This window comes from Acipenser ruthenus, chromosome 10 (assembly GCF_902713425.1).
Source record: "Acipenser ruthenus chromosome 10, fAciRut3.2 maternal haplotype, whole genome shotgun sequence".
NCBI classification, from domain to species: Eukaryota; Metazoa; Chordata; class Actinopteri; order Acipenseriformes; family Acipenseridae; genus Acipenser; species Acipenser ruthenus.
In genome coordinates this window covers 6,039,729-6,054,672 of record NC_081198.1, presented here as the reverse complement: position 1 = coordinate 6,054,672, position 14,944 = coordinate 6,039,729, and the positions used below count along the sequence as shown (strand labels likewise).

At 37.7% G+C, this 14,944-nt stretch overlaps 1 protein-coding gene across 11 annotated transcripts in view; it reads right to left on the bottom strand.

Annotated features, from left to right (window-relative positions):
- The window catches only part of LOC117408471 (receptor-type tyrosine-protein phosphatase F-like), a 169,019-nt gene that overhangs the window by 11,005 nt on the left and 143,070 nt on the right, over positions 1 to 14,944 (bottom strand). For 5 of the 11 annotated variants that reach the window (XM_034013498.3, XM_059031591.1, XM_059031593.1 and 2 more), the window contains 4 exons: positions 13,682 to 13,842; positions 10,009 to 10,121; positions 8,340 to 8,372; positions 5,231 to 5,328 (listed from right to left, as the gene is read on the bottom strand). In XM_034013498.3, the coding sequence (XP_033869389.1) occupies positions 5,231 to 5,328; positions 8,340 to 8,372; positions 10,009 to 10,121; positions 13,682 to 13,842 (405 nt within the window). The remainder of the gene's footprint in view (positions 1 to 5,230; positions 5,329 to 8,339; positions 8,373 to 10,008; positions 10,122 to 13,681; positions 13,843 to 14,944) is intronic. The other 6 variants (XM_059031592.1, XM_059031590.1, XM_034013532.3 and 3 more) reach the window with 3 other exon arrangements.

Below are 14,944 nucleotides of genomic sequence, written 5' to 3'. Positions count from 1 at the left end.
ATTGGGTTTCTTAAATTAGTCTGGCCCTTAATACAATATAAAAATATGCCCAACGGCAGCAATAGTTTACAAGATTTGCATTGGCCCTGGTCTGATGCATGGACCTGCTGGAAATAAAGTGACTTGAATTGTATTTAGAGACCACTTACAGCTCAGTGACGGAGTGTGGCTGTCTTAAAAGAAACAAGACTACTTGATTATTTTTATTCACAAATGTTAAGGAAAAAAATGGTAACAGATGCTGAAAATAAAGCTAGCTTAAAAGCTCTCTACTGCTTTGCAAGACTATGACTAAGAGCCCTGACTGGAAGCAGTTCTTTTCGAAGGAATGGGGTTGTTTAACTACCACAGGGACTTGAACCCTCAAGTAACTCCATGCTGCGACCTAATCTATAAAAGCATGTTCAGATAGACTTCTAACCGTTTCTGAAATGAGTTCCATTTCACACTTGCTGAAGAACCTTTTGTTCTTGTCCATATATATTATATATATATATATATATATATATATATATATATATATATATATATATATATATATATATATATATATATATATATATATACACACACACACACAAAACATTGTCAGTTCAATAAAGGTGTCATATTTTATCATGTCTTCTCTTGTTTTTCAATTTGTTTAATGGACACTGAAGAATCTTATCTGAAATTACACTAGTTAACCAAAAAGTCAGTGCTCCCTGGATTGTGCCGGATTGATAAGAAAAAGCTGCTCACAATTTTTAGTGACACTTTCACAGGTTCAGTTTTTTGTTGCGTAATTAGCATTTCCCATCTTAGTTTAAGAGAGTCAGGAAAGATAGTTACGACATTGTGCTATTTGTGCAAGTGGAATGGCATTCAGGGGAAAATGGGAGCCAAGGCCATGCTGCATTATAACTGGTTCCACGGAATAAAGGGCTGCCTTATAAAGGAGAAAACTATTTATTCTTAAAATACACAGCCATCCAACAGATTGGCACACTCAGGATGACCTTAGCCACCACCTGTATCGAGCAGTTCCCCTTCATTTGAGATGACATGTTAACTGCCACTTCTTATTCAAAAGAGACTTTTATACACCAGCCTAACGTGAGCTGTGAGTATCATCTCAAACAGTTTAACCTTCACTCGCACCCTGTGCAATGACCACTGTGATTGCCATGACCTTACTGGACTTGAAAGCAAGAACGATATGGGAAATTCAGTCTCTTACTGCCTCAGAGCAAACACCTAATGCCAGCGCTGTTCTCCAACAGATGCAATCATTCACTGAACTGTGTCTGCCTCAAAAAACCAAACACCTTACCAGTATATTATAGATCAATGTTTGCCAGTAAAATGTCTAAATGTATGTATAATAAGAATTTGAATTGATTCTTTTTTTAACAGAATTTTATTAAAGCAGTTTTAAAAGTTTTATAATAATAATAATAATAATAATAATAATAATAATAATAATAATATTATATTCTGCTTAAAAGGACAGGTGGCGTAATTTTTAGGGTAGCCAGATTTCTTGCCTTGGCTCAGAAGCAAGCTAATACTCTTTAATAGTGTGTAATATGCAATTGTAAAAAGCTCTACCTCTTAGCGAACAGTGATACTGAATTGACCATGCTCACAAGAAGCTGAAACCATCATAGGAGTTCTCCATGGTCCTGAAATGTTCAAAAACCCCTTAAAAACACTCCAGGACAGGGTACTTAGAATTGGCAAGCAAAAAACAAGCACACTGTAGCAAAATGTTGTGAATAGGCTGCCAATTCTCCACTGACATGTAGCAAATTTAAGCATTCTTTCTCTTGAAGACGATCAACTTGCTGCTCCAAATACTGCTTTGCTATAGTCCAGCTGTTTTCCCTGGTTCCTTAATCTAAATCAGTGGTTTCAGCAATACCAGATCATAAAAACTAGGCTTCCAATACATATACATGGAATAGAAACACTTTAACAAGTCAGTATGCAATCATCATCTACCCTAAAACTAAAAAGTTCTTTTTTTGACTGCCAACCAGTTTAACCTGAAACCCTTCAATTTCTGCTGTAATCCTTTACTCCAGCAGTGTTGCTACCCCTGTGATTATATCTGGAATGAGAAGATTTGACTGGGCATGTACCTGACCACAGAACAGACTGATATACCTTGTGTTTATGTGTCCCCTTTACCCTAAGCCAAAGCACCCTTGATTGATCTCACCAGCCTGATTAAATCTCTTCATCCTGGAAGCGCTCAGCTCCATGTGGAAATGAATAGAAGGATCAATGAGAGCTGACAGGTAGTCTCTGCGAGTGTCTAGAAGACATTGTTTACTGTGTTTCTTATTGAGATGCCTGCAAGATGTTGTACCAAACTCAATAAGACAACCAATGTACAGTGTTACAATGACCAATGTACAGTATTAACAAGCCACAACACAAGAGTACCATATTTCTCAGTGGCTTGGGTGCCAGTACCTAAAGCTAACATTCAAAGACGGTACTTTGATCCTGGATAAGACCAGAAAGATTACATCTCATATTTGTATGGCATAAAATCACCACCCTCTGTTATGTAAAAAATAATAAAATTAAAACTAATACATACAAAGGGCGACTACTACTGCTACAATTCAAGACCTATACTGGGGTATAACTATTGTGTTTAACAAATATTAGTGGGTGGCAAAATCTAATTCTGTTTTGTCAATTATTTCATGAACAAAACAGCCATGATATCAAGTAGGTTTTCTGGGTGGTCCAGAGGCATTAAACATGTAATAAAGAGCACATTTTTAATAACTGCCTGTCTCAGTGGAGTGGCAACAAGTGGAAACCAGGAGACATAATCCACAATCTAACACCTGACTCTAATCACTCTCTAATCAAATGCACATGATAACAGGCTTAATTTTAAAAGGAAAATATAATTTTTATTACAATAATTAACTTAATTAACTATGCTAACTATGCAAGCTATATCAGGGTGTGATTCAGATGATAGTTAATAAACAGCATTGTTTCGGGGATGTTTTGGGACCCATGAGCTTTAAAAGTTCAATACAGAACCTAATACTGGGTTTATTACATACAGCCTTATACTAGTACTGTAAATACTAGCTGAGAATTACAAAATGTTCTCATCAGGGTTTCTATCTGGAACGGCTTTTAGGAAACAAAACATAAAATGGTCTAAAACAAAACAAACTACACAGACAACATTGCTAGCCTTGGTAGCAAAGAAAGCGAGAGTGGAAAGAAGAAGGTACCTTTGGCTGTGACAACAACAGTACTTGAAAGTCTCTTGTGATATTACCCTTCATAATGAAAACACTGACTTGTCAATCTGCTTCTCCCCCCTTAAATGGAGAGATAACATGGCTCAGAATCAATGCCTGGCAGAGCATCAGTCTCAGTATTCCCATTACCGGAACGTAATGGCATTAAATGGGATGGGCAAATTTAATACAGCTTTTTCAGTCCCTGTCTTCGCTGGGAGTGGCTTTATGCCAAATGATAAAGAGGGATCTATTAACCGAGACACAGCGTGCGTCAGAGGAGAAGCTGCTGGGTCACATAAAACCGGTGACTGCTCACCACCTTGGTCTTATAATTAAATAAGATTTTTAAAGATATTGTAAATAAAGTTTTAATAGAGACATGTTAGAGTTCTAATTTCAAGAACTGCCAATCAGACAGAGTATGAGACTGAACTGGCCCCCCTTTATGGTACAAATGTAAGTGCGACATATGAATCTGTGGACAGTCAAGTTATAATATTCTCAATAAAAGTGTGCTCATGAATGTCATAGCATCACAACTGATAAAGCAATCCTGTAGGTATATGTAAAAATGTGTAACAGATATAATAATAAAGCACACCACTGGAGCTTAAAAATTGTTAAAAAGAAAGATTTAGGATTGTATTCTTTACCCCTGATGCGAGCCTTATCCCTTCTGAAGTGTTCCACTCTAAATGTAAATGTGCTCTTTATCTTCCGTTTTTATACGCTTTTTTTTTTTTTTTTTGCAAATACGGCAAAATAATTTGCTTTGGGAAAATGCAATTCCTACATATTTAAGAAAGAACATGTTATAAACCCTAAAACACTGCTCTGTAAGACTGCAAATCTAACATGGAAAACATCCCAGAGGTCAAGTGTTTTTTTGCATTATCTAGAGGTTTCAGCGAAGGGGTGTGAAAACACACACCCTGATGCTCTTTCAAGTACGTTTTTGTTCAAGGGTCAATGTGACTCAACTCTGAAAGATGGCTGCAGTAGAAAATCTGTCACAGCAAATCAGTAATAACTAAGGCTGCATATTTTTTTTCAGTCATCACAGATTTCACAACTGTCAAATGTACCCGTTGCCGTGTGATACGTAGAGCCCTGTGACAATTCTCATACAGCAAATGTCTGACTGATGCACTACCTGTTACACTGCATTCAGGAATCTGGCAGCCGGTTTAGTCTGCTTCCAGTAAATGATTGAACACACACTGCACAGAGCAGCACTATTTCTATGAAACTACTTTAAAGCATATTAGTCTTTATTCCTATTTTTGAAAATCCCATCAAAAGCACAGAAGACCAGTGATTACAGTGAAACAGAAAAAAATGCAGAGGCTTTCAGCAAGCAAAGTGTTTCAGTTGGATATTTGTCCTCGTCAAAGTGATGAATGCAGAGTCTCATTATTTCAAACATTTTCAAGCACCTCACTTAAAACATGAAAACGCAGTCCTGGAAAAATTACTTTCCTGAGCCGTGTTGCTTTCTATTCATTTAGTGACAGCAAGCAATCCTACTAACTTTGCACAGATGCATGGAAAATAATGTGAGCAGCTCAAAAGAGATAATTAGAAGAAGCAGCCTGGCAGATGTTATTGTGGATTTATGCTTCACAGATTCCTCTCCCTATTGTTCTCCTCATGCATCTATTCTAATTTCCTTTCTGCCTCGTTTTTTTGTTTTGTTGGTTTAGTAGGAACCTCACTCTCCTCAGTTGGGAAAGGAAAACTCACCTGTTGGTATTTAATACTAATTAGCTTTTCCAGGCAAAACAAAAATGTGTTTGCTAAACGAAAATAATCACGGTGTGAAAGGTACCAACAAGCAGTGCTGGAGACATTATAAGCACCTGTTTGTTCTTGTATTGAGTGGATCAACCACAGATACTTACTATACCTTTCACACACTGCAAGAGGTTGAGGGATGACTTAAAACAATCCAGTGAAACAGCCCTTACCTCGTACTCCTGGGAGAATCGCAACCCATCGTTGGCCTTCAGCCTCTCAATGTGATCCGCAAGCTCTGTGACAGAGATGGGAGGGTGCTCTCTCATGCCTAGTCACAGTGGAGAAACAGGAAACAAAACAGAGGAAGGATGCCAGTGAGACTTGGGAGAGCAGGGAAAAAGATAACCAAAATTAAACAAATTTTATATCTATCTATCTATCTATCTATCTATACATATACACACACACACACATTAAATGACGCTGCCAAAACAATGCGTGTTGGTGGGAAGTGCGGAGCTCAGCAATGCATGAAAGAGGTTTAATCAGGCTGCAAAAAACGTTGGAGTGACATGCTGAACAGGAAGTGAGGCTGGTGGACGTCAGTATGCAGTGAGTATGAGCGACTGGGCATGCTCCCTTTGTTAAAGTCATCGCTCACATGACAGCATGTTGCTGAAGCAGATATTCATTTCTTTTAAAAAGGTAAGGGAGTATACAACAACAACAACAACAACAAAATACACACTCCTGTTGAATTTAACAAGACTACCTGTGACCACTCTCAGGCTGGTTGCCAAAACTGTTTAAAAAATATATACTTTTTTTTTTTTTAAACCGAGCCATTGTCACATACAACCAAAATTTATAAACCTGTAAATTGAAAGCATGTCTTAAATAGTGTCTCTGTTTTGAGACTTTTGCTCTCATAGGAGCAACAGATTCAAAGGTATTTAATACGAAGTAGCAAACAGCATGGTATTGTTGGGTCAATAATGGGGACAGGCAGTGGCGACGCATAGGGGTGGCACGCCTGGTCACGTGTCTCCCCAGATTTCTGCCAGGGTTTATTATTTAAAAATAAATAAATAAATAAATAATATATTATATAACAGTAGTTTATTTCAAACCTTAAAACCAGAACGACCACGTTTACAGGCATACAGGCACACCTAGAACGACCAAGAGCGGTCATTTTGAATGCAAAATAAATATAATAATGAAAGGACAAAAATCTTACATAAGTCTTAGTTTTATTCAGACACGTCATATAAAATATCTGCATAACTGAAACAATGTAAATAAACGGATATTTGAACATAAATTAGTTCATATAGACATGTTGCATAAAGCGCAACCAGAAAAAACGATAACAAATGAAATAAACTAACATTTGAAAAGCAATAATTATATATACAGGTATATTATAAACACAAAACTGTACAACTGAAACACTGTAAATAAGTACCAAAATATGTAAAAAAAAAAAAGTGTATATTGCCTCTATACAGTACAGTGCATTACAGTACCTTAGGTATATATAAAAGCAGCCGAAACGCCATGTAACAAAAACAAGCCGCGTTTGTATAAATGTGTTTCTACATACATGTTATGAATCGAAATGACAAACATTTGGACAGAATGGGGCTACAATAACGACAGCGTATCATGTCAAAGTTCATCATAGGATCTGCACTATATTTACGTTTCGACACTGCCTTTATGCCAGTTACAGACACTGTATAAATATATTGCTGTTATGTATATACAAAGCTTTGGCTCTGTGGGTTTGTAAGTACCAAAAGTGTAAAATAAATGGATTTATTTTGCCTACAGTATGTACAGTACAAAGCGAGTATAGGCTATTCGAAACTGCAGGTCAAAAGAAAAGAAAATAATGCGTCTAATGCGTATATACAGGCATATTAGAACTTTGTGGCAACGTATCTGGGAACTTCATTTTTATGTTGCCACAATGTTATATTTTTACGTTTTCACAACGTTCCCACAACTTAAAGATACGTTGCCACAACGTGGCAACATTGCATTACAACTTTGTAGCAACGAATCCGGGCACTTCAATTTTACGTTGTGACGTTGCTATAACGTTGTGGCAACATATTATTGTTAGCTGGGTTATTGCTTTGTTATCACAAAAGTATGGTCGTATACGGATAGAAAATAAGGAGAATGGTATCTGTGAAAAATGACTTCCGTACTTTCTTGGGTACACTGCTCACAAAAATAAAGATATAATAGGGTGTGGTCATATTTTTGTTAAAGCATTTCGTATTGGAAGCCGCAAGGTGAGCGTAGCTATGTTTAATATGAATGGAAAGTTAGCACCTGACAACCCAGGAAGTTGCTCCGTTTTCTTTTTGATTACTAACACCCGCTAGTCGTCTCAATACTGTGGTGCAGTTGTCGCGGTGTCATTTTTTGGAAAACTTGCTATGTGGTTAACAAAGGCATTGTTATATTTTATCAAAAGTCATTTATCTAATAATTTATACCCGATACATTTGGTTAATTAAAACTCCTTTGTCTCTTGACTACCGACCCTGAACACCGCATACCACCAGAACCTTTAAAATTGTGCCCCCTACGCCCTCAGCTATCAACAGTTACTCTGGAGACAGGCCTCGATTGCCCGAGGTGTACATTAATAACATGCTGGTACTGAAAATTTCTGGTTTCTAGATGGTCGCTAAACAGTAAACAAAACAATTTCAAAATTTGTTCTCTACTAAAACTGCACCCTGAAGTCTAATGCTGCTGGTGAACCAAACTTAAATATTGAAAAACAATTGCCGTAAACAGATTTTTTGGAAGCCTCTTATTTCACACCCAGTTGTGTTCTTAGACCAGTGGTGAGCAATAACGGCCACTCCAGTCCAGGTATTCGTTACAAATAAACGTTAACAATTTTAAAAACCTGATGAGGTCCCACAGTAAATACATATTCCATTTAAACAGAGTGTGAAACTGCCCCTAAGGACTGGTGTTGCCCATACCAGTGTTACACAAACAGCAGTCTTGTATCACTGAGGCCCAACTAGTCATACCCTGACATGTTTATTGAATGGTTCCTATACAGAACTTTGGGGTTTTAAAATGTTTTATTCAAACAGTTATGAAAGCCAGCCTGCGAAGAGGAAATGAGTGAAGAAAATAAAATGACATTGGGTCCATTAATTATGTTCGACACCAAAATTACAGCGACTGTAAACTGCTTTGAGTGAAAATGACCTTCATGCTACACAGTAAGGAAATAATAGAGCGGGAGGGAGAGAGAGAGCGACAGATAGAGATAAATACACAGGAGGAATAAAAACTAACTTGAAATGTTCAGGCAACTGGGGGCACTTGGACCTGTGGAGAAAAGATTTGGGCAGGAAAAAAATAATAGAGTTGACTATATTATTATTATTATTATTATTATTATTATTATTATTATTATTATTATTATTATTATCATCATCATCACTATATTTATACAAACTAAAATAAAAAAAACATGAGAAGAAGTTTACAGTAGGTTTAGAAAGAAATGAATATGCAAGAAAAGTGGTGGACAAAGTAGAGAGAGGCTGTCAGCTATCCCTACCCAGATGCAGGAAAAAAAGGGAACACTGCATAAATAAAATGATCTGAACCACTCTCTTCCTCCTCAAAGATGGGTGGAGGTGGGGGGGAGGTGGGTAGCATTTACACAGCTTATAGCTAGCCATGGCTTGGTTCTGGAGTCATTTTAAATGATCTTTGATTACTTCCAATCCCTAAAGAGATTGTTCCCTAATTGCAGGGCTTCTACATGTCCTGCATTATTTCACTTGAATTAAAAACAGTAATTCCTCAAGGCAATGAAACGTCCTTAAAACACAGAGTTTTCCTAGATAGTCAATATGTGAGCTCTAGTTTTTGTCTAATGGAGAGGGAAACGTGTAGGTTCATCCAGGAGCTCGCTGCCCCAAGGGCCTGAGCACAGCGAAAAATAAATAAATAAAAACTGCCGCATCAGCCTCTCCAGGATCAGTCTCTTTAATCCTTTTTGAAGCTCAAAATGATGAAATGACGATTTTAATGAACTAATTTCTTTTTTTAATTAACTTTTTTCATTTCAGTTGAGTCACCGGGTGGGGGGCTGAGTGTGACCTTTACATTTCATTAAAAGTTTTGCCGTTTCCTATCTTTACCTGGGAATGGGTAACTGCGTAAAACTCATTAGAAGAACTGAACCAGATCACTTACTACACAAGCCCAATGGGCTTTCTCTGGTCCATATGTCAAATCTTTTTTTTCCATCAGATAGCAAGACATGTCAAATATTAGTTGCAATGGTTTAGCAAACATAAACCAGGCCCCAGAATTAGGTGTAAGTGTCACCAAAATAATTGTGATCTATACATGTTGAAAGGTCCTGGAAGACGGTGATTGTGTGTCAGGTGGCTGACTCCAGTGGCACAGAGTATGTCTGTTATGCTCCCATTCTCTGCTCTCAAGGCATTTGCTGACAGGGCGATTACTAAAAGAGGGAATACCTGGAATGGCACACTGATGTTCCGATAACAGACAGTAAAATTACTCCTGAGTACGTTTCAGCAGCAGATCATTCATTCGACTCATTCTCAACAGTCAAATATAAACCTGATACATAATTACAGGGGAGCAGAGAAACGCAGGAATTTCAAAGAAATGTACAAAACCGAAACAGAATTTTTATAAAAGGAAATATACGTGTGCTCACTTAAACCAAGCCCCCTTTAAGAAATCTGTTTTTATCTTCAGTTGAATCCAGCCATTATAACTGCACAAATGGCTTTTTAATGGCTGTATTTAATGGATGCCCAGCTGTTAAAGTACATGCACCACTCTGCTTATAAACATGGAAAACAATCAATAGAATTTAACATCCCAGGCTTAAACACTTTTACATGTGAAAAACATCATTAAGGACTCAGACAGACTTGCGGGTGGGTGGTGGTGGTTAGACAGGAAAGGGTCATACCTGGAGTCTGGTAATTGAGGCGTCGCATCTCCACAGGGTCTGTAGAGTGGGCCAGCAGAGAGTCCTTAACGCCACCAGAGTGGTCATCTTTTGCCGACGGGGAGGCACGTTTTCTATAAAACAAAAAAACAAAAACACAAAAACACATCTCAGCACCGCAGCCAGATTCATGGCAATTCATGTTAACAATCTGTTGAACACAGATGGAATTCTTGTGCCCTGTTCACAAAGCTTTAGTTACTTCAAGGTTGTGGTTTTAGCAGCCTGTTTATGTTAAAAAAAAAAAAAGGTGCTGAAAAACAGTCTAGAAAAGTTTATTCGTCAAAACTGAGTTGAAGCTTTGTGAATAGGGCCTCTTAAAACTTCTTGCACAGCCTGCCCAGGAGAACTCATTGTAAAACATTCTGGCAAGTTTAGATTATCCTGACAGGAGGGAGAAACCACAATCCAGAGAACTATTATAAACCGGATTCTGCCGGTTTTAATGCTATAGTGCTACTTTGGATGTTAATTTATTATTTCGTGTTATCTACATATGTGGTTTTTCATGATGTGCTTTTGCACTGCACACTGTAGCTTTACAAGTTTAATGTTTGTTTTGTGAAAATATTTGAAATGACAAAACAGTGGACATACTGCAGCAACTTTGAATTGTACTTCACCAGTCAATAAATATGTTAACTGCACTTTCTGATTCTTTAGCATGATTGTGTGCTGTGCTTTACCTTTGAATTTTAAGCATGCCTAATTGTAAACCTAATTTACCTACCTAATGTTGAAATACTCCCTCTGCAATAATGCCTGTAATTTCGCCCTGCCTGAATCAACCTCCGCCTCGCCTCCCCCCTCCCCCCTCCCCCCTCCCCCCCCCCCCCGGACGCACTTTTGCCTTAACGACAACTTTACGCCCCCCTGAGCGCTGACTCTCCAGCATCCAGTATGTATGTATGTATGTATGTATGTATGTATGTATGTATGTATGTATGTATGTACTGTCACTTGATTACATTTTTGATTGGTCAATTTATTAGCATTAGATTATTCCATGCACATTTTTAACAAAAGGTAAGAATCTTATGGCGGCTGTCCTGCATAGTAATACTTAGAAAAATCAATATAATCTTTAAAAAAAAAATAAAAAAATCTAATAAACCTAATGGGAATTTGGTCTTTTGTCTTTCATGCAAAATAAGTAACACTTATGGGCTCCTTATGAACAACCATTAGTGTTTACATTATATTCAAATAATGTAAAACAAATTAATAATAATAATAATAATAAATAAATAAATAAATAAATAAATAAATAAAAAAACCCAGCTTACATATGTTACAGAATTTATCAAATGCACAAATTTCTAATTTATACCAAAACTAGATTTGAGTTTTCCCTTTAACGGTTTGTAACCCTCCATTTTCTGTTTTCTCCAGGTTATACAGTTTGTGGCAGCATAATTTCCCCTGTGTTAGTTACTTTGGATTTTAACTCTATAATGCCCAGAGAGAAAAATCAGATTCTGCACAATTAAATTGTATTTTTTTTTTTTAAATCAACTCTTTAGTTGATTATATCGGCAGATTAATCTGTAAATCGGAACACATACATTTTTGCAAGCTGCATCAAACGTGGCGACTCAGATTTAAAGCACTGCCTTGTTAGATATTTAATTTTGGATCGTGACTGAAGGAAAACAAGCAGACAGTATAATTATTGGCTAATTACAATGTTTCTGCACCTGTATTTCTGAGCGTGTTTTCACCAGGTAGCTACATATTTTCCCCCTGCTTGGTGTCTGCATGCTAATTGGGATAGGAAGACATCTGTCAGGACTACTGAGACAGAGATTTGTGATGCACGAATGGATTGGCTTTAACATTCCATCAACAGTGTTCTGTATGCATTAAAATACCCCAGCAGCTATTCTCAGGAGAAAAACGTGCATGCTTACAGGCTACCCTCATCCTTTCTATATCTAGAATTGTAATTTACTACTAAAAACTATTTATCAAACTAAAGCAGATCCAGTATTTGCTCTTTAAGGTCCTAGCACAGACAGACCTATTTAGAAATAAACGCCCAGGCTCAGATGGCAACCACAAATAGATTTTTAGAAAACAGCTCTAATACAAAATAAAGTTGTCTATGGCATGAAAAAACTAGGAGAATGAAACCCTGTAGGTAAAAGGCACACAAGGAAGAGATCTCAAGACCCCTTTTGTGTCTAATGAGTAATTTAAACTTTGGAAGTGAAAAACAAGCTTAAAAGACCATTGAGAAATGTTCAGATATCACTGCAACAGCCCAGACGGTTCCATTGCATTTGTATATTTTCTGGTCAGAAAAGACAAAACAAGCACAAGGGAGATAATAAAACACCTACCTTTCTTGTTTGCTGTGTCCACCAGAAGGCAGGGATAAAGATAAAGACAGACAATTAAATTACTGTCTGTCTCATCTACAGATGCTACCATGCATCTGCCTTTCAAGGAGCTTTCCAGGAGAAAAGACACCCGACATACAAGCTATTTACTTAGCAATGCATTGTGGTTTATTCAGATGTCTGCCTTGACATTTAGAAAATGAGTTTTCGCTCACAGTTTTGCAGAGGTAGAAATATAATCCCCCTTGCAGTCTGATGATCTTTAACTAGGTTTATACTCCCTTTGACAAGAAAAAAAGCATTGGCTAGGGGATGAGATGGGATGAGAGTGGTACTTATGTTCAAGGTTTGCAGTAAGGATTGAGTCAATGTCACTGCAGTAATATACTGCAGTATTTTAACCATTGTGCTATAGATTGATTGGAGTTGCAGACGAGAAGCTTGGGGGTGGAAGTGTGCTATTAACAATTATAAGATGACAAACGATTACACATACACAATATAAATATGTGGTTTTAACTCCAGGGGAAAATGGTACTTCAGTCCTGTAGATTTTTGTTTCCTATTTTCCCTCACATAAAATGATCTGGGAAATAGTCTGACAGCTGAAAGTGTTAAAAAGTGGACACATGCTTAAGTGAATTAGGTGTTTACATATACTAGTGGCTGGATACAGCTATAACCTTGGTTTCTATGAAACACTTTAAAAATAATTTACAGCACAGCAACAAAGTAAACAGGGCCGCTTTCTTTAACTGCTTTGCAGTTATCAATCCAAGCTGCTATTATTAGCGATTCAGTTGTATTGTTCTCCATAGCCTGGCAGTCGGCAGTTTAATATTACTACCCTTAAGAAACAGCAATCCAAGTAAAAACAACAACGAAATTGTTAACTGGGGAAATCCAACTATGCTCAAGGGCTGATATACACTTTACTTCATATCCAGCAAAGCTATGCATTGGCTTACCCTGGTAGAATACAGTAAACCATGGAATAATGCTATGACTTGGGCAAAAGTATAAGTGGAAGCAGAAATCACACAAGTAGCGCACTGGAGAAAACTATTCCGTCATGATTCTCACATGCAGTAGGTAACTCCAAATCCTACTTGTTTATCCTACTTGCCTAAACCATAAAACTCCAGAATGGGGGCAGGTGTACAACCAGGTTTGAGTACAACAGATAAAAGACTCTTCTTGCTCTGCAGTGTAATACGTTTCAGGATAAGTGCTTGGTCAATTACACTTGAGCTTAATTAGACTGAACCAGAAGACATGGCTGTCACCCTCACCTCTTAAACAGCAGGATTGCGATGACAATGATGATGATCAGAATGACTGCAAGGACCGGTCCCATCACCCACAGCATCTCGGGGTCCTCTTGCTGCTTGGCCATGTCAGGAGACACCTTGACCTGGATCGGGTCTGAGTAGGGGCTCGCTGCGAATGTCTTCTAGAGGGGCAGAGATTGAGAGGAGAAACCCCAGAGTTAGAGAGAGAAAGAGAGCTCAAACAAAGAGAAGCAATCTGGCACTAGAATGGAGAGTAACCCACTGCATTAAAAAAAGAGAAATTGACACAGAGACAAATCAAATAAAAATAAGAGACCATCTCAAGAACATTAAGAGACCAAATTAGATGATAAGGACACATCTGGAGGTAAAGGAGAAAGTGAGATTGTGGAGTGCCAGCTTACGTGATGTTAACCCAGCAAGAGTGGGAAACCTAGGGCTAAATCTTGCCTCAGAGTTTGTTAATCTCCTTCATTACCCACCCCCAAGCCAGTGCGGCTAAGTTACAGACAAATGACGGAAATTCATTTTAGGGGTTAAAGGAAATTAACTGACACATCACTGTTGGAATATTTCATTAAGCATTTGTAATGCCACACACTGATTCTTGTCTTGCGAAAGGAGGTGTGTGCACTGTTACATCTTCAATAGGAGCTGCATGAGTCACTCTTTCCATTCCTTTGATGTGCTATTAAAGAGATGGGGGGTGGAGAGTTACACGATGCAGCTTTGAGTAAAGAGCTGTGTATGATTTTTAGTTCACTAGAAAATATCAATCTTCTATGGACCCCAGATGACCATGTACTGTAGTAAAAAAATACTGTACAATAAGAGAATTCATCAATAATTTCAAATGTTCAATTATACAATCTTAGGTATAACTAATAAACATTTTAGCTAGTGCTTTCACCAGGTTTGTGGATAATGTACCACGAGAAAACTCCTTGGATTAAGTAAAAAAAGAGAAAGAAAACCTGTAGCTTTCTGCCTGCAAAAATCACAGCCAAATCATACAATCATACAGGAGGCTGTGTGGTCCAGTGGTTAAAGAAACGGGCTTATAACCAGGAGGTCCCCGGTTCAAATCCCACCTCAGCCACTGACTCATTGTGTGACCCTGAGCAAGTCACTTAACCTCCTTGTGCTCCGTCTTTCGGGTGAGACGTATTTGTAAGTGACTCTGCAGCTGATGCATAGTTCAAACACTCTAGTCTCTGTAAGTCGCCTTGGATAAAGGCATCTGCTAAATAAACAAATAATACA